Here is a 24,354-nt window from a genome sequence, read left to right as displayed (position 1 = left end):
GTGTAGTACTGGATTGTGCAGTCAACTGTTCGCCTCGTATTTCGGTGACAAAAATCCAAACTTATCCACGGCACTGAACCAACAATGCAAAGCAAAATGTGGCGTTTGCTTCTGTGTTCCATCGCGTGTACTGGAGTGTGCAGTCAACTGTTCATCAGCGGTGAAAGCAAGAGAATCACCACGCATTAGATGTTCTGTTATTTTCAGAAATATTTATTTTCTTTAATTTATCCATTTAGCTTCCAGGCAAGGGTCATAAAGCTCAATACATCATGATGGTGGTGTGCTGGATTAATTTGGGCTGCTAGACGTGAGGTATGCCAGGTATACGATATTCGAGTGTCGCACGTCATGAATGTGACGCATATTTTGGGCGATAAAAATATTTAAAATGTTTTATTTTAATGTGACTTGTTTACCATCCATCCATTTTCTGAGCCGTTTATCCTCACAAGGGTGGCAGGAGTGCTGGAGCCTATCCCAGCTACCATCGGGCAGGATGCGGGGTACACCCTGAACTGCTCGCCAGCCAATCGCAGGGCACATATAAACAAAGAACCATTTGCACTCACATTCACACCTATGGGCAATTTAGAGTCTTCAATTAACCTACCACGCATGTTTTTGGGATGTGGGAGGAAACCGGAGTGCCCAGTGAAAACCCACGCAGGCATGGGGAGAACATGCAAACTCCACACAGGCAGGGCCGGGGATTGACCCCGGACCTCAGAACTGTGAGGCAGACGCTCTAACCAGTCGTCCACCGTGCCGCCACTTCAAATTTAGAATTATATTTAAAAACGAACAAACTACAATAAAATTAATTTAAATAAAATACTCATTATTTATTTAAATGGTGCCAGGTGTGTACTGACTCACATTTAACATGAGTTTAAATCTGATAGGTTCATTCTGAACACACCACATCATAAACCATTAATTTGTAACTAAGTACCTGCAGCGAAATAGCTGTAACTGTCTCTAAAGCAAAGTAAGGGAAAATGTCAGGAAAAGCCTACTAGAACAGCTGTACTTTATTTGGGGTTAATCAGAGTGTTAGCTGACTCCCATTTAACTTAAATTTGAATGCGATTGGTTCATTCTAAACAGCCACATCTCCAGTTATAAGAGGGTGTACACACTTTTGCAACCACATTCTTAGTTGTTTATTTTATTGCCCTTCTTGAAAATATATTTTTTTTCAGTTGAGTTGTACATTCACATTAATAGTGGAAAAACCTTTGAAATAATTTAATTCTCTTTTCTTTTTTTTTTTCTTTTTTTTATACATCACAAAAACCCAGCATTTGAACACGGGGAGTGTAGAATTTTTATATTCAATGTACATCTTTAACAAATCACTTGCTCCTTCTAAAGAAGACACATTGAGGTGTCAGCGGATAGTGGCATGGGAAGCCAGTGCTCCTTCTGCCCATTCAGATGTCGTTATTTATGTCATTGCGACAGCACTTTCGGTTAATTTCAGGACATCTCTTTCAAAATCTCTGTTGAAACGTTTATAACCTCAAAGCCAATTTCCTGTATTAGTTACACAAAAGTAAAAAGAAAGAAACCCTCCTTTTTAACTTATGACTTCCTTTTTAAATTACTAAAGTTTTCTTTGTATGCAATTTTAATTTGATAAGATCCTGTTGTGATTTATATTGTATATATTTCTTTCCTCTAATACTTATTTAAAATATGGTGATATTTTTTTTTTTTTTTTTTTTTTTTAAAAGCAAATAAAGACATTTCCACTTCCTCATAGAAGTTGACAGCTAGTGTTGCGTGACACACACACAGTGACAAAGCTGATGGACTGTAAGCACTGAGCATACATAACTGGTTGAATGTAGACATCCGCAGCTCAATTGTTGCCACTCAAAGGTAAGCTTGACGTGCAAAGAAATAGATGTTTCTTTTTTAAAATTATTCCCACCATTTTTCTCTTTTTCAAGAGAATTGATGTAAGATTTTTTTGTTTTGTGTGTCAACGAAAAGAGAAAACAAAATGACACATGTCGTCGCTGTGAAGCTTATTCTACTTTACGGTCTACTTGAAGGTGAGTCGTCATTATTTCTTAATTTGTGGTTAAAATGTTTTATGTTCTTTTTGCACAAATCTTTATTTCTATAGCACATTTCTTTTTTTCAAATGCAATTTGAATCATTATTTTTGTTTTATTATTCTAATTCTTTCATTTTTCTAAATAGTTTTTTTTCTGTATCACTTTTATTTGCTTTATTATTATTTTTATACAGCACCTGGAACTTTTCAAATGGAAAATGCATAACAGATTTATTCTAATATTATTTTTGTCTTTTGTACAATATTTTTTTTCTCTGTAGCACTAGGATATTTTTCAAATGCAAGACACATTAGAGTTTAGTTATTTTCTTATAATGTACAGTGGGGCAAAAATGTATTTAGTCAGCCACCAATTGTGCAAGTTCTCCCACTTAAAAAGATGAGAGAGGCCTGTAATTTTCATCACCTTACTTATGAGAGACACAATGAGAAGGAAAAAATAATAAATCAAGAAAATCACATTGTCTGATTTTAAAGAATTCATTAGCAAATTATGGTGGAATATACGTATTTGGTCAATAACAAAAGTTCATCTCAATATTTACAGACTTTCAACTCCCTCCAAAGATTTTCTATGGGGTTGAGATCTGTAGACTGGCTAGGCCACTCCAGGACCTTGAAATGCTTCTTACGAAGCCACTCCTTCGTTGCCCGGGCGGTCTGTTTGGGATCATTGTCATGCTGAAAGACCCAGCCACGTTTCATCTTCCAATGCCCTTGCTGATGGAAGGAGGTTTTCACTCCAAATCTCACGATACATGTCCCCATTCATTCTTTCCTTTACACGGATCAGTCGTCCTGGTCCCTTTGCAGAAAAACAGCCCCAAAGCATGATGTTTCCACGCCAATGCTTGACAGTAGGTACGGTGTTCTTTGGATGCAACTCGGCGTTCTTTCTCCTCCAAACACGACAAGTTGAGTTTTTACCAAAAAGTTCCATTTTGGTTTCATCTGACCATATGACATTCTTCCAATCCTCTTCTGGATATCCAAATGCCCTCTAGCAAACTTCAGACGGAGATAAACAAGTACTGGCTTAAGCAGGGGGACAAGTCTGGCACTGCAGGATTTGAGTCCCTGGCGGCGTAGTGTGTTACTGATGGTAGCCTTTGTTACTTTGGTCCCAGCTCTCTGCAGGTCATTCACTAGGTCCCCCCGTGTGGTTCTGGGATTTTTGCTCACCGTTCTTGTGATCATTTTGACCCTATCGGGTTAGATCTTGCGTGGAGCCCCAGATCAAGGGAGATTATCAGTGGTCTTTTATGTTTTCCATTTTCTAATAATTGCTCCCACAGTTGATTTCTTCACACCAGATTCAGTCTTCCCAGCCTGGTGCAGGTCTACAATTTTGTTTCTGGTGTCCTTTGACAGCTCTTTGGTCTTGGCCATAGTGGAGTTTGGAGTGTGACTGCTTGAGGTTGTGGACAGGTGTCTTTTATACTGATGAGTTCAAACAGGTTCCATTCATACAGGTAACAAGTGGAGGACAGAGGAGCCTCTTACAGAAGAGCTGACAGGTCTGTAACTTATAACTTATTGTTCACCATAATTTGCTAATAAATTCTTTAAAAATCAGACAGTGATTTTCTGGATTTTTTACCCCCCTCATTTTGTCTCTCATGGGTGTGGTATACCTATGATGAAAATTACAGGACTCTCTCATCTTTTTAGGTTAGAGAACTTGCACAATTGGTGGCTGACTAAATATTTTTTTGCCCCACTGTATATATTTAAGTCCCATACCCATTCACACTTACCTTCACAACTCTGGACAATTTAGAGTTTTCAATTAACCCACGCAGGTACGGGGAGAACATATAAACTCCACACAGGCAAGGCCGGATTTGAACCCGGGTCCTCAGAATTGTGAGGCAGATGAGCTAACCAGTCAGCCGCCGTGTGTGTGTGTGTGTGTGTGTGTGTGTGTGTGTGTGTGTGTGTGTGTGTGTGTGTGTGTGTGTGTGTGTGTGTGTGTGTGTGTGTGTGTGTGTGTGTGTGTGTGTGTGTGTGTGTGTGTGTGTGTGTGTGTGTGTGTGTGTGTGTGTGTGTGTGTGTGTGTGTGTGTGTGTGTGTGTGAGTGAGTGAGTGAGTGAGTGTGTGAGTGAGTGAGTGAGTGAGTGAGTGAGTGAGAGAGAGAGAGAGAGAGAGAGAGAGACACACACACACACATATATATATATATATGTATATATACACACATACACACACAGTCTCTATTTTTATTTTAGCCCTATGGGGGGCACAAGCCAGTGCAAACTGTAGGTCCCAAGCTCAGATAAATGCAGAGGGTTGCATCAGGAAGGGCATCCGGCTTAAAACTTTGCCAAATCAAAATGAGCGTTCATCCAAAGAATTCCATACCGGATCGGTCGCGGCCCAGGTTAACAACGTCCACCACCGGCGCCGTTAACCTTCAGGGCGCCGGTGTAGATTTTTAGCAACTACGGGTCGAAGATGAAGGACAAGTGGAAAGCGGGTTCTTGAACAGAAAGGAAAGCACAGAGCCTAGAACTGAATGCGGCCACTTTGAATCTTCTTTGACAAGAAAAGCTCGGGAGTTGGTTGACATGATGGTTAGGAGAAAGGTTGATATATTGTGTGTCCAGGAGAGCAGATGGAAAGGCAGTAAGGCTAGAAGTTTAGGGGCAGGGTTCAAATGATTTTACCATGGTGTAGATGGGAAGAGAAATTGAGTCGGGGTTATTTTAAAGGAAGAGTTGGCTAAGAATGTCTTGGAGGTGAAAAGAGAATCAGATCGAGTGATGAGGCTGAAACTTGAAATTGAGGGCATTATGTATAATGTGTTTAGCAGCTATGCCCCACAGGTAGGACGTGACCTAGAGGTGAAAGAGAAATTCTGGAAGGAGCTAGACGAAGTAGTTCTGAGCATCCCAGACAGACAGAGAGTCGTGATTGGTGCAGATTTTAATGGACATTTTGGTGAAGGAAACGGGGGTGATGAAGACGTGATGGGTAAGTACGGCATCCAGGAAAGGAACATGGAGGGACAGATTGTGGTAGACTTTGCAAAAAGGATGCAAATGGCACTCCATCCATTTGCATCCTTTTTGCAAAGTCTATGCAGGAACATAGAATGACCTACAAGAGCTGAGGTAGAACATGCTGTTTAATTACATCTTGTGAAGATGATGTAATTTGAAGGAGGTTACTAACTAACGTAGTGGTAGGGGAGAGTGTGGCTAGACAGCATAGGATGGTGGTGTGTAAGATGACTCTGGTGGTGGGGAGGAAGATTAAAAAGACAAAGGCAGAGCAGAGAACCATGTGGTGGAGCTTAGAAAAGTGTTGTAAAACAATTGTCACACATATATATGCAAAATGTGTATTTTCTTCTGAAAACAAATAATTTATTATTATTGTTGTTGTTTTTTTATGATTATTTTGGTTTCAGGCAGCCTGTGTCAGGAGTGGGCTACTATGTTGCCATCGTCTGTGCAGGGCGTGAGTGGCTCGTGTATTCATATTCCGTGCAGGTTCACAATACCTCCTTTTTGGGATTCGGACCTGGACCGGACCTGCGCCGCCATTTGGAGGCGAGGCTACTCCAGGTCGTATGTATTCGACTCCAGTCGCACAAGAGAGGAGAGCGCCAACTTGAACCTCCTGCAGGGAAACCTCACTGGGAACTTGTTGGTAATAAAAAAAAATAAGATTCCGAAGTGAGTGACAGACCGCTATATCAGTTCCGTTTCCGCTACCAGCCGACTCTCTCACGGCGGCGGCCAAGCTCAAAGAACGAATCATTTCATAAACTGATTCAGTTTAGTACGTTCACTAAAATAATTTTCTTTTTTCTTTTTTTACGAAACGTTTGCGAACAAAACAAGCTTTGTTAGCGCTGGAAGTTAGCTTCCAATGTTAGCTGTAAAGTTAGCACAAAGGACGACCACAGTTTGTTTCTGACGTTAGCGCCCACGTTAGATTCAACCAACATTAGATTCTGAAGTTAGCTTCCAACGTTACCTCTAAATCACCTTTCAACAATAGCTTTCAGTGTTAGCTTCTGACGTAACAGCTAACATTAGAAAAAATGAAAGCAGAAAGTTAACTTCTGACATTAGCCTACCTCTAAAGTTAGCTTCTACATTAGCTTTCAACATAGCTTCCGATGCAAGATTCTGAAGTTAGTTTCCAACATTACCTTTACCTCCAGCTTCAAATGTTAGCTTTCAATGTTGGCTTCCAACCATACCTCTAACGTTAAAGCTAAGGAAGCCGGGCGTTTACCTCTGACATTAGCTCTAACGGCGTTATTAGGATTCCCACATAGTTTCTTGGGAATCGAGAACCGATCGGAACTAGGAGTAACGTTCCGGTTCTCCCGGAAACATTGAAATTTAGAAATTTCGGTTCCCAATTTTGATGCCCACAGTCCGCTGATAGCGAAGAAGAAAGTGGTGAAAAGCAACGAAGAAGAACGCGCACGAAGACGTGCATGTGCCCAGCAGCGGCGGCGGCAAACAAAAGTGTGTCTTAACTTTAAAATAAATGACCAGTCGCCTCAGTGCAAGACTTGGAATAAGATTATATTGTGCAATGGAGGCTTTCATGATGTGTAGGAAGTCTGACTAGCAACTTTTCATCACAATGAATTGGGACAAAATTCACATATTGTTGTCTCACAGTATCACAAACACTAACCTTGTGCCTCATCGGTGGGCAGGGAAAGGAATCAAGGTTTTATAGTATTTGGTTCCAATTATTACTCTTTTTCTTCCTGTCTAGGTTTACTTTCGTTTTCAAAATTCACCAGTGTTGTTACTTTTCCTGCCAAAATGCTGAGTTCCAGTGTGTAACCTTCAAAATAAAAGGCTACAAGCTTAAAAGAGGAAGTCAAGATCAAACTTGCACATATAAACTATTTGACGTGATGAAACAGTCAAAAATAACATTTAACAATGCTATACTTAGCTGAAACATTAATTAATGAATATTAAGTAATTTGAGTTGGTACCACACACCTTGCCTTTTAGTCCATAGGTTTGACAGTGAATACTGGTTGTAAAGAACCCCGAGTCAAATGTTCATTTTAGTCTATGCTGCGGGCTGCTAAGAAAATGGATGTTCATAATTTGCACACCCATTATTTAAACCATGCAAACTTTTTTTGACCCAGCCCCCAAAAAGAATCGGAATTGAGAATCGTTTGGAACTGGAATCGAAACTGGAATCACTCAAATTTAAACGATGCCCAACCCTAATAAAAACATACAGTAATAACATAATTAAATAGAATGGAAAGAATTAAACATTTTATGCTTGTATTTTTCATGCTTTAATTCACTGACCATTGTGCTGCTCCTTCTGGTGTGTGTGCCTTGGCCACCGGGGGTCTGTACAATACATAGATACAGTACAGATTACCTGTTATTTTTAGGATAAAGATTATATACATGTGAGTATTGTTATACAGTATTCTGTATTGGTTGCTGCACGTTAGTGTTCAAATATAATTTGTTATAAGGTTTATAAATACCGCAACATCGATGCTAGTTTTGTAAGCCCATCTATGGGGTTTTGCATTGTTTGTTAGCATTACGATATCCAACTTTCTCTTCACGTCTCTCTGTGATTTTTGTCTTGTCCCGTGTCAGGAAAAGGACTGCAGCACCATCCTTGAGGACATGACATCAGACCACTACGACTCGTATTACTTCAGACTGGACTGTGACAACAGTCTCAAGTTCAACTTTGACGAGAGCGTCGTTTTGGACATTCGAGGTCTGACAGCTTTCACATTTGGGTTTGAAATTTGGGATTTCACGGCAGGATTAGGGTTTCACATTAGGGTTTGAAGCTAGGTTTAGGGTTTTACATAGGGTTTCAAGTAGGGTTGGGCATCAAGAACCAATTGGAACCGGGACTAACGTTCCACTTCTCCTGGAAATCGTTCAATAACTATAGAAATGATCCCTGAAAGTAGAGTATGGAACCGTTCAAATGTAAAAATTTCGGTGCCCAGTTTCGATGCCTACAGTCCTCCCACCACGAAGAAGTGGCAAAAACCAACGAAAAAGTGGCAAAAAACAACGAAGAAGAACACGCACGAAGACGTGCTTGTGCCCAACGAAGGCGGCGGCGAACAAAAGTGTGCCTTAACTTTGTTAAAATGAATGACCAGTCGCCTCAGTGCAACACTTGGAATAAGATTATATTGTGCAAAGGAGGCTTTCACGATATGTAGCGTCTGATGTGCGCCGAGCCTCAGGCTACACCGCGCGGAGCTTCAGTGAAGTCAATTCTCAGTTAGGTTTTCCAACCTGGATTAAGGTTTTAAACCTGGGTTAGGTTTGCAAACAAGGGTTACGGTTTCAAAGTATGTTTGCAAGTCAGAGTTAGGGTTTCCAGCCTGTGTTAGAGTTTGAAATTTGGGTTTCAAGTCAGGTTTCACATCAGGGTTTGAAGCCAATGTTAGAGTTTTAAATTAGAGTTTCAAGTCTGGGTCTGGATTTGAGTTGCAGTTTCAAACTACGATTTCAAGTCAGAGTTAGGGTTTCACATTTGGGTTTCAAGCCGAGGGGAGGGTTTGAAATTGGGGAGTGGTGCCTGAGTTATGGCTTTATATTCGGGTTTCAAGCCCGAGTTATAGTTTCAAGTTTGGCAAGATCCCGCACACTTGTTCTGCACACACTTACTGGCGAGTGACAAGAATCAGCCTCCTCTTGTTCTTCTTTTTGTGTCGCGTTACAGACTCGGCACCCCGGCCCACTATCACCCCCAATGCAGATCAAGTCGAGGAGGGTACTGCACTGGCTCTGGAGTGTGGGGCGCCGGCTCCTTGCCCAACGCTGCCGCCCCTCCTGACCTGGGCGCCACTGTTGGGCACTGTCACGGAGGCAGGGAAGGCTGAGGTGGAGGAAGCGGCGCGCGTCACTGCAGTCATGAATTTCAATGCCACTTACCTACACAACAGTCAGAGTGTGAGCTGCAGCGCCATCTACAAGAGGCAATCAGGATACATGGAGCTTTCCACAGAACGCACGATGACACTTCGAGTTTTGCGTAAGTCCTTTTTATGATATCGACAAAATTTGATGTTATTGTTACTACTACGGCGGCACGGTGACTACTACGGCGGATGACTGGTTAGAGCGTCTGCCTCACAGTTCTGAGGACTGGGGTTCAATCCCCGGCCCCGCCTGTGTGGAGTTTGCATGTTCTCCCCGTGCCTCCCACATCCCAAAAACATGCATGCTAGGTTAATTGACGACTCTGAATTGACCGTAGGTGTGAATGTGAGTGCGAATGGTTGTTTGTTTGTATGTGCCCTGCGATGGGCTGGCAACCAGTTCAGGGTGTACCTTGCCTCCTGCCCGATGATAGCTGGGATAGGCTCCAGCATGCCCGCGACCCTAGTGAGGAGAAGCGGCTAAGAAAATGGATGGATGGATGGATGGATGTTACTAATACTACTATTATGAGATTTGATAAAATGTAAAAAAAAACAAAAAAAAAAACAGAAATTGTGGACGTTGTGTCCTCCGGGCTAAAGAGGAAAAGAACCATCCGGACTGTTATGAACGCAAAGTTCAAAAGCCAGCATCTGTGATGGTATGGGGCTGTGTTAGTGCCAATGGCATGAGTAACTTACACATCGGTGAAGGCACCATTAATGCTGAAAGGTATATACAGGTTTTGGAGAAGCATATGCTGCCAATCCGAGCAATGTCTTTTTCGACATTGACGCCCCTGCTTATTTCAGCAAGACAATGCCAAACCACATTCTGCACGTGTTACAACACCGTGGCTTCGTAGTAAAAGAGTGCGGGTACTCGACCGGCCTGCCTGCAGTCCTGACCTGTCTCGCATTGAAAATGTGTGGCTCATTATGAAGCTTAAAATATGACAACGGAGACCCCGGACTGTTGAACAGCTGAAGCTGTACATCAAGCAAGAATGGGAAAGAATTCCACCTACAAAGCTTCAACAATTAGTGTCCTCAGTTCCCAAACGTTTATTGAATGTTATTAAACGAAAAGGTGATTTAACACTGTGGTAAACATGCAACAGCTTTTTTGGAACGTGTTGCAGCCATAAAATTCAAAGTTAATGATTATTTGCTAAAAACAATCAAGTTTATCAGATATTAAATATCTTGTCTTTGAAGTGTATTCAATTAAATATAGGTTGAACATGATTTGCAAATCATTGTATTCTGTTTTATTTATGTTTTACACAACGTCCCAACTTCATTGGAATTGAGGTTGTACTTAATATAGGGGCCATTGACATTTTATAAACGTATGCCGCCATCTAGTGGTTATGAAAAAGCTGTACACTTTCATTCCAAAATGCCACCGCCACCTAGTGGTTAGAAAAAAATGTGTAGCCTACACTTTCATTCCAATATGACAGGGATATGACAGCATATATGTACATTTGTGCTGATAAGTTTACATACCCTGGCAGAATTTGTGAAATATTTATGTATTTCTTTCTTTATTTTTATATATGACTGATGACGGAACAACAACCATCATTAATTTATTTATGGTTATGTTATATTTAATGATAATGCTTTTCTGAAATGCTTGACCGTTTAATTTGAATCCCATTAAAATACAATGAAATGTGTTTCGCCTAGTCCTTTATGTTTTCTTTAAAGAATTGTACCCATCGAACACAGCCCCTACTTTTATTTACGAAATAAAAGTAGGGGCTGTGAATTTCAAAATAAGCGCAAGTAAATAAAAAAAAAAGGATTAGGTGTTCAAACCAAGTGCTTAACTTCAGAATAATTCTTTGGGGAAAAAAACTAACAAAATACAGATAATACTTCATGTTTTGATCATATGGGTAGAAGCAGAAGGGTTTTCCAGGAATTTGAGGTCAACTTATTGGGTGCGTATCATACATTGGTGTGCATTATATACGAGAAATGACGGTATTTGATTTTGCATGTTGGAAAATACGAATTGCAAAGATGGGTTGGGGAAATGTGTCGAAGTAAAAGTATACAATTAGGAAATGTAGTGCGGTAAAAATGAAAGTTACCAGAAATATATAACAATTGTAAAGTATAGATATGGGAAGATTCTACTTAAGTACTGTAGTGATAAGTATTTGTATCCCGTTACATTACAAGACCACTTTCCTTAAAATAAAATGTATACTTTTACTCCCACTGTATGTTTTGCATAAAACAGTAGAGAAAATGGATTCTGATGGAAAACGACCTTTAATAATCGACGTCATCCTTTATTTTTTCAGCTTTGTTTTTTCTCTCTGAAAACTGCCTCAGTAGGCTCCGGCTGATGTAGCTCTTGTCTGCCTGCCATGATGATGCACATGCACAGTACCGGTAATGTGGGCCAGCCGTGAGCTAACCGGAAAAGCTGCAGCTAACCGGCGTGAGCAGCAGAGCCCAAAAGTTTGACCATTTCATAAAAAATACTAAAGAGGAATGCAATGCAAAACCTGCAAGACAAAACTTGCCTTTCATGGCAGCAAGACAGTGATACACAAGCATCTAAAAAAGGAAGCACTTTATGGCTTATTCAACTACTGACGAACAGGGACAGTCATCTTCGTCTGCTATTTAGCTAGTTAGCTGCTAATATTACCCGTTAAGAAGCTACTTGCTTAAAGCTGTAAATGTTAACATTAGTCTAAGGCTAACGATGATGATTCCATTAGCCTTAGCACGTATGTGATTGATGTAACGTTATAAGTGTACAGATTTGTGAACATTGAAGTATTGTACTCCATTACATTACAAGACTGCCTTTTTTTGTTGTTGTGTTCAGATGGTCCTAAGAACACGTCAGTGAGCTACGTCGGCCCCGTGACGGCGGGTACGTGGGTCACGCTGACCTGCAACACCATCGCCAACCCTAGAGTGAACACCTACACATGGTACAGAGTGGATGCCGGTCAGGGGACGGTGGTAGAAAACAGGAAGCGACACTTCGTAAGGGTCACGGAAGACTCGCCCACCTTCTACTGCAGGGTGCGCAACACATACGGAGAGCAAAACTCGTCCGTAACCACCATTGACGTCCAATGTGAGTCCACTTGGTAGAAGTGTATATTAGACAGCCATGGAACACCATAGTAGATATAAGGTTTTTATGTATGGGAAATTTGCTATACTAATTCTAAATAACTGGATTTCTCGGACGAGCAGATTCCCCCACGTCCATTTTACTAGCATTTGCAAATTGATTACAATGTGTTCAAATCATAAATTTTATCAGAGAATAGCTCATGCACTAACTTGGAAACAGTTACGCTAACAAGCGACAACCTGTGAAGAGAACGGGCTAAGGCAGATTGATAAGGATTTTACACTGTGCCCTGTGGTCAGGTAAAATTTTAAAGGAAATTAGCTCAAATGCTAATATGCCAACACATGGTATGTTAACACATAGAGATATATAACCATGTTACATTTGTTATATGAGATATCTATGTGGTAATAGAGAGCAAGATGGCAACCTCTGTAGAAAAAGCGCCAAGGCAGAGTGATAAGGACTTTCCTGATCAGCTCAAATGCCAACAGTTGGAATGCTAACATGTGGCAATCTTATAATTTAGTATATTTTATTTAATTATATTACTAAGGAAAATAATTGGACTGATCCCAAGTTTAATGCTATAACATGAATATTCCCGACTTCCCAGCATTCTTGAATGCAACATTGCAAACAAATGCCTGAAACCTCCTTGGTGGAAGTAACAGTCATCTAATGGGTGTTTTTGCTGTGATAAGTCCCTCCCAAGGACACCACAGTGATCGTGCAGCCCACGGATGTCATCCTGGAGGGCACCACGGTGTTCCTGCTGTGCCAGAGCCGAGCCAAACCGCCCGTGTACAACTACAGCTGGGCCATAAACGGCGGCGAGGACCTGGAAATTGGAGACATCTTGACCCTGGATGGCGCCCTGCCCAGACACAGCGGCGAGTACCGCTGCAAGGCCAAGAACCTGCTGGGAGAGGAAACCTCCACACCCGTTCAGCTGGACGTTCAGTGTGAGTCCACGTGACGTCACGAATGAGCGGTCACTGTTGATCCATTCAATCGTTAAATAGAGCATGACAAGCACGTCTGCAACGGGCACACTGACCTACTGTCATGATGCCTGACGAGATGCACACAGCTCTTTTGTGTGCAAAGTCTCTGTTGTGTTGCATATGCGTGTGTCTTTGCAAAGGCGTTATTTCCAGCAGCAAAAACAAACAAGATGTCTCAGTTTGCTGGAGACAGATGCTGAAAGACTTTATTTCAGCTCCAAAGCTTAATTTAATTGAATTAAATTTAACTCTTTGAATCAAATTGTATTTCATTGTTCTTTGTTGTTTTGTTTTATTATTTTGTCTTATTTCATTATTACTATCCGAAAGAAAATCGGTAAAAAATACGTATTATATAAGAAAGAATACATAATTGAATGAATTAATAAATTTTTAGATTATACGAAAACAAAGAAACAACAGAACAGAAACAAAATAAAGCCGCAAAATCTATCTACTATAATTAACGGAGCAGAGCTAGATGGAGCAGAACAATGTCATGTAATTAAAAAATATCAAAAAATATTAGTAACGTGGTACCTTGAGTTTTTCTGATTACGAGCTGTTGCTAGGTCATTTTTTTAGCTTTGTTTTGCGAGCCAAAATTTGAGTTACGAGCGAGCTTCGGAAACGCTGCTGCTCGGGTGAAGTGAAAGCATGTAAGATACTGTGATGCCCTTGCATGTGGGCAAGGAGAGCCAAGGTCGCCAATGCACCTTCAGCTGTTTATTGAACATCACAAGCAGTCTAATAGACCAATACGAAATGAGAACACTCACAAGGAGCTGCTATAGGCCACAACTCACGCCCAGACGCTCACAAGCAGACCCACCCAACTCCAGCTCCTGACCTCACTCACTTGGCCACGGCCCTTAAAGGCACACGTCCCACATAAATACGACAATATGTACAGTAATTACACTTTATAAAAGCAGTTAATGTCTTTAATTCTCTTATTGTATTTTATTATCTTTTTTTGTTTACAATACAGCGATATTTGTATTGTATTATTTGTATTAAAACGTAGGAAAAGATTAGTTTTTTGACGGCTTAGAATGGATTAATGGCATTTCATTTAATTTCTATTGGGAAAATTGATTTGACATAAGAATAAATTGACTTAAGAGCTTTCTCATGGAACGAGATGAACCTGTAAGTCAAGGCACCACTATATATATTGTTTGTTTTAAACATATACCCCATCATGCACAATCCCCCCCAAAAGATACTGAAAATTGACACCACGGACTACCACACAGCGCTCACAGGCCCACCGTTTTGTTTCAGATCCACCCAAGAACACTTCAGTGTCAGCGTCACCACCGGGCTCTTTACCCGACGGCAGCACCGTCACTTTAAGGTGCACCAGCATCGCCAACCCGCCGGCCGCCAACGTCACCTGGTATCGAGTGAATGCCGGGGAGAGGTCGCTGATGGGTTTGGGCCAGGAAATCACCTTCAACGTCACCAAGCTGTCGCAGGATACGTTTTACTGTGAAAATGTCAACGTCCATGGGGCCCAGTCGGCTCAGCCAATCGCCATCAATGTGACATGTGAGCAACGAGTTTACCTTAGCAATATGAAATTCGGTGGGTGTGTGTATAATGACCAAACCCACGAGAAAAGTCTGATAAGTCAGCCATTTTAGGGTCATTTTTCGCTTTTTCCATGAGTCCTTCAAAGCCAAACTAATTCTAGAGATTTGTCCTGTTGCTACCAAATTTTAACCACACACACTAAAACCACGGGCAACACCAAACTGCCAAACATTTTTTCATTGCCCGTTGGCAGTAAAGTTGGTTGACATGCTGTAAAATGGGAAATAATTAATATATATCTATATACAGTGGGTACGGAAAGTATTCAGACTCCCTTGAATTTTTCACTCTTTTTTTATAAGAGTGAAAAATTTGCTAAAACCATTTAAGTAAATTTTTTTTCCACAATGTACACACAGCACCCCATATTGACAGAGAAAAATTGAATTGTTGAAATTTTTGCAGATTTATTAAAAAAGAAAAACTGAAATATTACACAGACATAAGTATTCAGACCCTTTGTTCAGTATTTAGTAGAAGCACCTTTTGAGCGAATACAGCCATTAGTCTTTTTGGAAATGATGCAACAAGTTTTTCACACCTGGATTTGGCGATCATCTGCCATTCCTCCTTACAGATCCCCTCTAGTTCTATCAGGTTGGATGGATGGTGGGCAGCTATTTTCAGGTCTCTCCAGAGATGCTCAATTGGGTTTAAGTCAGGGCTCTGGCTGGGCCATTCAATAACAGTCACGGAGTTGTTCTGAAGCCACTCCTTCGGTACTTTAGCTGTGTGCTTAGGGTCATTGTCTTTTTTGAATGTGAACCTTCGGCCCAGTCTGAGGTCCTGAGCACTCTAAAGGTTTTCATCCACGATATCCCTGTACTTGACCGCATTCATCTTTTCTTCGATCGAAACCAGTCTCCCTGTCCCTACAGCTGAAAAACACCCCCACAGCATGATGCTGTCACCACCAGGCTTCACTGTTGTAACTATATTGGACAGGTGATGAGCAGTGCCTGGTTTTCTCCACACATACCTCTTAGAATTAAGGCCAACAATTTCTATCTTGGTCTCATCAAACCAGATAATCTTATTTTCCACCATCTTGGAGTCCTTAAGGTGTGTGTGTTTTTTTTTTAAAGCAAACTCCATGTGGGCTTTCATGTGTTTTGCACTGAGGAGAGGCTTCCATCGGGCCACTCTGCCATAAAGCCTCGACTGGGGGAGGGCTGCAATGATGGTTGACCTAGAACTTTCTCCCATCTCTCGACTGCATCTCTGGAGCTCTGCCACAGTGATCTTTGGGTTCTTCTTTACCTGTCTCTTCTTTAACTCTCTCTTCTCCCCCGATTGCTCAGGTTTGCCGGACAGCCGTCTCTAGGAAGGGTTCTGGTCGTCCCAAACGTCTTCCAATTAAGGATTATGGAGGCCACTGTGCTCTTAGGAACATTAAGTGCAGCAGAAATATTTTTGTAACCTTCGCCAGATCTGTGCCTTGCCACAATTCTGTTTCTGAGCTCTTCAGGCAGTTCCTTTGACCTCATGATTCTCATTTGCGCTGACATGCACTGTGAGCTGTAAGGTCTTATATAGACAGGTGTGTGGCTTTCCTAATCAAGTCCAATCAGTATAATCAAACACAGCTGGACTAGAACCATCCCAAGGATGAAGAAGAAATGGACAGAACCCGAGTTAAATATATTAGTGTCACAGCAAAGGGTCTGAATACTTATGGCTGTGTGATATTTCAGTTTTACTTTTTTAATAAATCTGCAAAAATTTAAATAATTAATTTTTTTCTGTCACTAAGGGGTACTGTGTGTACATTAATTAGGGACTTAAATGATTTCAGCAAATGGCTGCAATATAACATGAGTGAAAAACCGAAGGGGGTCTGAATACTTTCCGGCGGCACAGTGGGGACTGGTTAGAGCGTCTGTCTGCCTCAGAGTTCTGAAGACCGGGGTTCCATCCCCGGCCCCGCCTGTGCGGAGTTTGCATGTTCTCCCCTGTGCCTCCGTGGGTTTTCTCCGGGCACTCCGGTTTCCTCCCACATCCCCAAAACATGCATGCTAGGTTAATTGAAGACTCTAAATTGCCCGTAGGTGTGATTATGAGTGCTAATGGTTGTTTGTGTGTGCCCTGCGATTGGCTGGCAACCAGTTCAGGGTGTAACCCGCCTCCTGCCCGATGATAGCTGAGATAGGCTCCAGCGCTCCCGCGACACTTGTGAGGATAAGCGGCTCAGATAATGGCTGGATGGATGAATACTTTCCGTACCCACTGTATATATATTTGTTTTGGGGGGCGGGGGGGATTAGTCCCTGAAAACGGTTTTACTTGGCAATATGAAATTTGGTAGGAACGTCTATCATGAGTTGACTAAAAAAATTTACAAGAAGCCATGCCTGCAAAGACACAGGAAGTTTGCAATTGCGGTTTGAAGCATGTAATTTTCAGCTCTGTAGAACCCTCTAGATTGTTTTTTAAATTCAGCCCACAAAGTCAATTTTACTGAGAAACATGAAATTTGGGAGGCAAATCCATTATGGGTAGACCCACAAAAACAAATCAAGGAGCCAATTTGGCTCGGCAGTGCCCTGAAGCCAGTTTCACAAAGTGTCATGAAATTTAGTTGGCACATCTATCATAAGTAGACCCACAAAAAAATCTCAAGCAGCTGTGCCAGAAAACACACAGCAAGTCTGCCATTTTACTATCTTCAGTCAGACCAGAGATCCTGCCGTCTTCCCGCTGCCAAGACATGTCAACGCAGATGCGATGCTTCTGTGACAGCCAGGCAAACCCGCCGCCCTCCCTGCACTGGGAATTGTCCGGGGTGCTCGTCAATGACTCGGACCAGCGACCCATCACGGAGGAGGCCCTCGACAGCGCCACCCGGAGAAGTGTCATCACCCTGGAACGCCTGGGCAGCGAACTAGTAGTGTCCTCGCTGATTTGCTTCAGCTTCAACCCGCTTGGATTTGACAGTTTTGCCTTTAACATGTCATCCCCTGCCCCTCAGACAGGTCTCTTTTAATCCTGATTTGATTACGATTGATATGATCTTCAAGCGTCACTCATGCTTGGGCTTTTCAGATGTGGCGGTTCTGGTGGGTTCTGCGGTTGGGGTGACGGTCATGCTGATCTTGAGTCTCCTGCTGCTCTTGTACATTTGCAGGTGAGTACACACACTGGACTCCACAAGTTAGAAAACGCCTCGCTTTTATTGAGTCCAAATGGGTTGTTTTTGCGCATCAAAATAAAGGTAGGTTTATTGCACAAAGAAAAAAAAGACCGGAGCAAAAACAAGATGCTGCAGTATGCATGCCAGGCCAGTCATTATTTAAAAAAAAATATTTAAAAACATTAAACAATATAAAAACAATAAGTTTAAAAAAGTATATTTGAATACGGTGACCGACTGATTAGCACATCTGACTCACAGTTCTGACAACCCGGGTTCAAATCCGGCCTCACCTGTGTGGTGTTTGCATGTTCTCCCCGTGTGCCTGTGTGGGTTTTCTCCAGGTACTTCAGTTTCCTCCCACATACCAAAAACATGTATTGTAGGTTAATTGAAGACTAAATTGTCCGTAGGTGTGGATGTGAGTGCAAATGTGCCCTGCGATTGGCTGGCGACCAGTTCAGTGTATACCCATAGTCAGCGGGGATGGGCTCCAGCACACCCGTGACCCTCGAGTGGATAAGCGGTATGGAAAATGGATGGATATTTGAATAAGAATTATAAATGTATGTTTTCCTTTTGGCTTGTCCCGTTAGGGGTCGCCACAGCGTGTCATCCTTTTGCATGTAAGCCTATCTCCTGCATCCTCCTCTCGACACCAACTGGCCTCATGTCTTCCCTCACGACATCCATCAATTCCTCGAGCTCTCTTGCCTGGCAGTTCCATCTTCCCTTCTCAGAATCAGAATAATCTTTATTTGCCAAGTCCAAAAAACACACAAGGAATTTTGTCTCCAGTAGTTGGCAGTCACTGAGCAGTAAAGGGTTGCTCGTTATCTGGTAATGCCTCAACATCTTCATTTCTGCCACCTCCAGCTCTGCTTTCTGTTGTCTTCAGTGCTGTCTAATCCGTTCATCATGGCTGGCCTCACCACTTATAACTTTGTCCTTCATCCTAGCAGAGACTCACATAACACACCTGACACCTTCCTCCCCCCATTCCAACCTGCTTGGACCTGTTTCACTTCCCTCCCACACTCACCATTGCTCTGGACTGTTGACCCCAAGTATTTGTCCACCCTCGCAATCTCTTCCCCCTCCACCCCTCTCATTCATGCACATATATTTTCCGTTTTACTTTGGCTAATCTTCATTCCTCTCCTTTCCAGTCCATGCCTCCACCTTTGTTCCTCCACCTCCTCCCTGCAGATCACAATATCATCTGCGAACATCATGGTCCACGGAGATTCCAGTCTAACCTCATGTCAGCCTATCCTCACCACTGCAAACAGGGGCTCAGGGCTGATCCCTGATGCACTCCCCTCCACCTTATCCTTTGTCACACCAACAGCACACCTTGCCCTCATTCATGTCCTGTACTATTCTCACTTCGACTTACGCATGCAGTACCACAGTTCCTCTCTGCTTACTCTGTCATAGGCTTTTCTTTTTTTAATTGTTTTCATCCTTATTTTGTATTTTTGCTGTGTTTTTATTGTTGTACAGCACTTTTGAATTTTTTTTTACATTTTTCTATATAAATAAAGTGGGTTGGATTAGATCGCAAAATGGCCCGGAAAGAGTTTCCAAATGAGTGTTTTGACGATTGTTCTGCAGGAAAACCAAAGGCAACTTCCCACCCAGAAAGGGACGAGCAGACAATGCGGCAGACTTCTTGGTCACCAATGAGGTGAGTGCAGTCGGATTTAAACCGTGACGGCAATTGCCGACATCTGCCAATAATTGCATTCAGGTAGACCTCGTACTATCATGTTACACAACCTGACATTACAAAGTGAAGGCCCGGGTTTCACACTTTTTAGGCCACACCCCCCCTTAATGATCAGATGCACACACACAAAGTAAACAAACCCCATTGTTCGAAACTTCACACACCCCCTCCAGCCCATTGATCAAATCTTGGGGGACAAAATACTCGTTCAGCAAAATATAATAAAACATAAAAAAATATTAGTTAAATCAAAAATAGGAATACAATTTTAATAACACAGCCTCAATAAATTACAAAAACAAATATAGGAACAGACCATATAAGTGGAGAATGATAGAGGAAGTGGAAAATACCAAAAATAGAAAAACAAAAATTTTAAAACACAAAAGTAAAAAGTATATGATTTAAATCATTTGAAAAAAAATCCGCCATAAGTGAAATAATAAATGAAACTAAACAAAAAAAACAAAACAAAAATAACAGAATAAGTAAAAAAAAAATCACAATACAATAATATAAAAACATTACCATATTTAAAAAATGCTACCAAAAATCAGGCAACCATAGCTACATCAATGAAACTGAAACATTTTTTCAGTTAAAAATTTTTTTGGGGGGAGGGGTCACATTTGAATAAAAAAAGCTTGACTAAGTCATACATGCCAACTTCCACATAACCGCTGTGCAGCTGGCATGGCGTTCATCCTCTCAATTCTCCCATTTGTAAATGCGCACTAAACTCCACTTGTGAATCCATTTGTGTGTGCTTTTGAGCACTTCTGCCCACGCTAACGCCATTTACGCCTTGTGAATCCATTTGTGTGCGCTTTAGAGCACTTCTGCCCACGCTAACGCCATTTACGCCAATGACGGTGACTTGGCCAAGGAGGCAGTGCAGGACGACGAGCAGCTGCACTATGCCCACGTCAACATAGTCAAACTGCAGGCCCGCGACGACGACGAGATCCGAGGACTCTCCTCAGTCACGGGGGAATACGCAGAGATACGACTGCGCTCCACGGGAAGCGACAAAGGTGGCGAGCTGGAACTGAAAATGGAACCGGAGTCGCAGGAGAAAAAGATGGCAGAGGATACTTTTGGACAGCAAGTGACGAGTGAAGAGGTTGTGGCCTCAACACAGTGAATTAGTAGTTCTCAAACTGGGTCGTAGTTTGGGGGTCCCCATAAGAATTAGCAAGAAATTATATTGTATGGTCGTAGTTTGGGGGTCCCCATAAGAATTAGCAAGAAATTATATTGTATCGTTTGAAAAGAAAGACAGTGGTACTTGCAAATGCCCAGATTTTTGCAGATTTTTCGAGTTACAAGCCATCGCTTGATCAGTTTTTGACGTTTGGAGTTGGAAACAAAACATTTTACTTCCGCGTTAGCGTGACACTCGCCATCTTTAACATCATACAGACATGCGCTCATATGAATTATAGTTTCAGTAGGGTGCAAGACCTTTTCACTAGTGTATACGAGTGAAGAAAATTCTGTGTGTATTTAAAGGCATTTTGCTTTTGTAACCAATAATATAATTTTTTTTAAACTAGTGTGTATGAGCGTATTTCAGTAGTGAATGTGAGAGGTCATCCGGAATTCTGTCCCAGACGTCACCTCATAGTTTGGGGCCAATTCTCTGATACGATTGTGCCAAATCATCCCATAAATCAAATGTTTTTGTTGAAGAACAAAAGGTGTCAGTTATATTTTTGAGAAAAAAAAGTCGTCTTTTCCAGAGTAAAGGGCGTAATATTACAAGAATAAAGTTAGTCACTAAATTACATCAATTCTTCCCTTGCTTTCATTAATACCATGTGATGAATCTTGAAAAAAAATAGCTTTATTCTTGTGATGACTTATCATCCTGAAAAAAATAATTTTGTTCTTGTAGACTACGACTCTCATAGCTTTTCAACTTTATCCTGAAAAAAATCATTTTGTTCTTAAGACTACGACTTTTTTTTCTGAAAAATACTTTATTCTCATAGCTTTTCTTTTCCTCCCCTAACAATATTCTCAAAAAAAAAAAAAAGGCACATGGGAGGAAAAATGTCTACCATGTCCCTGGATTTGAGAACCAGTCCTACAGCGCCCCTTCAAATTATTTTTTTTAAGAGCCAGTTTGATTTAACCCTGTGAATTTTGCCTGGCAATAATTCCAAGTGCCTGCAAGATAGCGCGTTTTGAGTAAATTTTTTTGTTCGCATGCTTATTAGGCACTTAACAGCTCTGCTACAGTTGAATTTTTCATTCCCATTTCTTGACTTGCCATGACTTTAGTGTCAATTTAAAACAAAAATTTTAGGTGAGCGGCAGTTTATTGTATGATTTTATTTTTTATTGCATAATTTTGACAATGAAACAATTGTTTTTTCCAATTGTGCTTATTTTAAATTAACAGTCACATTTATTAATAAAATGTTTTGTTTATTGAAACTAATTTTTTATGCAACTGTGGAAAAGTGTTGCATTGGTAAATGTTGGCTAGCCGTATATATAGAATTTTCTAGTTTTATGCATCCGCATGTTTATCCAGATATTACGTTTGCAAGATTAAATAAAAATAAAAAAAATATTTTGATAAAACTATCTCCGCATGTTTATCCAGATATTGCGTTTGCAAGATTAAATAAAAATAAAAAAAATATTTTGATAAAACTATCTGGAAGGGTCAGATCCGTGCCAACATTTTATGATTTCCTATATTTTATTTGAAATAAATGTTCTTATATTGAGACTTTGTGGTGGGATGTTATGTGGCAAAAGGAAGAAGCCTTTACATTTTAGAGCAGATTTTTCTCCCCTCCACACCTTTGCGCTCTCCCAGTATGCCTAAGTGCTTGCTTCAAGCTGTCCGAGTTGAAGTTCCATCCATCCATCCACTTTGAGCCGCTTCTCCTCACTAGGGTCGCGGGCGTGCTGGAGCCTATCCCAGCTGTAATCGGGCAGGAGGCGGGGTACACCCTGAACTGGTTGCCAGCCAATCGCAGGGCACATACAACCAACCAACCAACCAACCATTCGCGCTCACATTCACACCTACGGGCAATTTAGTGTCTCCAATAAATGCATGTTTTTTGGGATGTGGGAGGAAACCGGAGTGCCCGGAGAAAACCCACGCAGGCACGGGGAGAACATGCAAAACACCACACAGGTGGGACCGGGGATTGAACCCGGGTCCTCAGAACTGTGAGGCTGACGCTCTAACCAGTTGTCCACCGTGTCGCAGTTGGAAGTTTACTGTACAAATATAAAAGAAAAAGAATTACGTTTTGTATTTCAAACCACACAACTTTGTACAATGCTAACGCACGATGCAAATCACCATAGACGGACTAACAAAAGTAGCATCAACATAGGTGTAATTATAAACCTTTATTTGAACACAAGCTGTAGCAACACATGCAAGTAGTGTATACCTCTGTGAAATGATAGTTTAGTGGCCATGGGTTTTGGTTCATCAAATTTTCGTCTCGGATTTGTAATGTATTTACACTGCCCCCTCGTGGCCGAGGCGCACACAGGAATGGCACAGTGCAAAAACTTATTCACCAATGTTTTTATAAAGTACAATACACTTAGAAAACATGTTACAATTTTTGTTGTTTTCGGGAGCTGGAATGGATTTATGGAAAGGTTTGAGATAAAAAAGTGTTTTGACTTACAACCAGGATAAGCAAAGTCATGGAAAGAATTAGACTTAAGTCAAGACACCACTGGTTATTGAAACTGTGGCCAGGGGTTTAACATTTTTTAGATTAATATGGATAAATGATAAAAGTATCTTTTTAAAAATTGCTCGTTAACATTTTGGCCTTGGCAGAGGAGTTCTCTTGACAAATAGTCGTTTTTAATGTGCTTCATTTGCTTTCATTATTTACAACCTCGGACAAAAATATGATAACACGTTCATAATAATCTTTGAACCAGCAGTGTCATTAGCCTTAACGTGAGCTCATTTGAACAATTAATTGTAAAATTTAAACTTTTTTTTTTTTTTTTTTTTTTTTTAAGTAAAGGCACATTGAATGGTACCGTTGTAACGAATGAGGCAACAGGTTAGACTGAGAAGCCGAGTTTAGAGTTGTCTTCGTCACTGCTTTCTCCAGTACACTTGCGCCTGCATTTGGGCTTGAAGTGTACCTGAGCATAGTATAGCTCCACTGCATCTCCTCTGTTGGTGCCCTAGAAGAACACAGCGTGTTAAGAGGCCATATTATTATATATTTATACAGTACAATTGATCTGTCTGGATTATTGAAAAGGTCCACGCACCCCAAAAGTTCTGCCCTACATCACCCCTCAATATTTTTTTGGGTGGCTGTTAAGATTTGAGCCCTGTGTTTTGCCTAGCAACAGGTGGCCAATCACTTAAGAATCCAGGCAATTCTGTCAAACTACATTACTGTGCCTCCTAATAGGGAATGTATTTTCAAGTTTTATCGTGAATTGAGGGGCTTTTTGTCAAGATAATTTTTTAAATTTAAATGTAGAAATAAAATGTATTATTTAATTCATTTTTTAAAGTCTGGTGACTGCTCATGTCAAAAAATATACAATCAAAGATATGAAAAATCTCCCATTTGCATTGTCTTTTTAATGCGCCTGGCTTGCACACCTTCCACCTACGTGCATTCTCCAGTCCAGACTTCACGCCCACCATGCGTAACCTGGAAATGTGTGTGCACCCACAGACTAGACTAGACTCAGTGAAGTCTGAGGCTGACTGTAAATAGTTTTCATGAGGCTTGTGAATGTCATTC

The 24,354-nt window shown here is 41.2% G+C and overlaps 2 protein-coding genes across 16 annotated transcripts in view; one reads left to right on the top strand and one right to left on the bottom strand.

The window, feature by feature from the left end:
• Window positions 1-24,354, bottom strand: part of LOC133401306 (B-cell receptor CD22-like) — a 53,456-nt gene that overhangs the window by 4,837 nt on the left and 24,265 nt on the right. For 6 of the 14 annotated variants that reach the window (XM_061674122.1, XM_061674125.1, XM_061674132.1 and 3 more), the window contains one exon: window positions 23,571-23,776. The exons of 2 other annotated variants lie outside the window; for them this stretch is intronic. In XM_061674122.1, coding sequence (XP_061530106.1) covers window positions 23,651-23,776 — 126 coding nt within the window. In that variant the 3' untranslated portion in view covers window positions 23,571-23,650. Of the gene's footprint in view, window positions 1-22,953; window positions 23,777-24,354 lie in introns of those variants that run through there. 6 more of the 14 variants (XM_061674127.1, XM_061674129.1, XM_061674133.1 and 3 more) reach the window with 2 other exon arrangements.
• Window positions 1,801-23,558, top strand: LOC133401307 (B-cell receptor CD22-like). Of its 2 annotated transcripts, XM_061674137.1 has the most exons (13): window positions 1,801-1,887; window positions 2,002-2,063; window positions 3,562-3,606; window positions 5,502-5,743; window positions 7,705-7,831; window positions 8,801-9,112; window positions 11,857-12,114; window positions 12,822-13,082; window positions 14,412-14,678; window positions 17,393-17,695; window positions 17,766-17,847; window positions 19,471-19,543; window positions 20,418-23,558. In XM_061674137.1, exons 2-13 carry the CDS (start codon window positions 2,012-2,014, stop codon window positions 20,727-20,729), a joined length of 2,334 nt encoding a protein of 777 aa, XP_061530121.1. In that variant the 5' UTR covers window positions 1,801-1,887; window positions 2,002-2,011; the 3' UTR covers window positions 20,730-23,558. The 2 variants fall into 2 exon arrangements, with proteins under 2 accessions (XP_061530121.1, XP_061530122.1); XM_061674138.1 differs by lacking the exon at window positions 3,562-3,606.

The sequence above is a fragment of the Phycodurus eques genome, chromosome 4 (assembly GCF_024500275.1).
Source record: "Phycodurus eques isolate BA_2022a chromosome 4, UOR_Pequ_1.1, whole genome shotgun sequence".
NCBI classification, from domain to species: Eukaryota; Metazoa; Chordata; class Actinopteri; order Syngnathiformes; family Syngnathidae; genus Phycodurus; species Phycodurus eques.
This window is presented reverse-complemented; position numbering and strand designations above follow the sequence as displayed.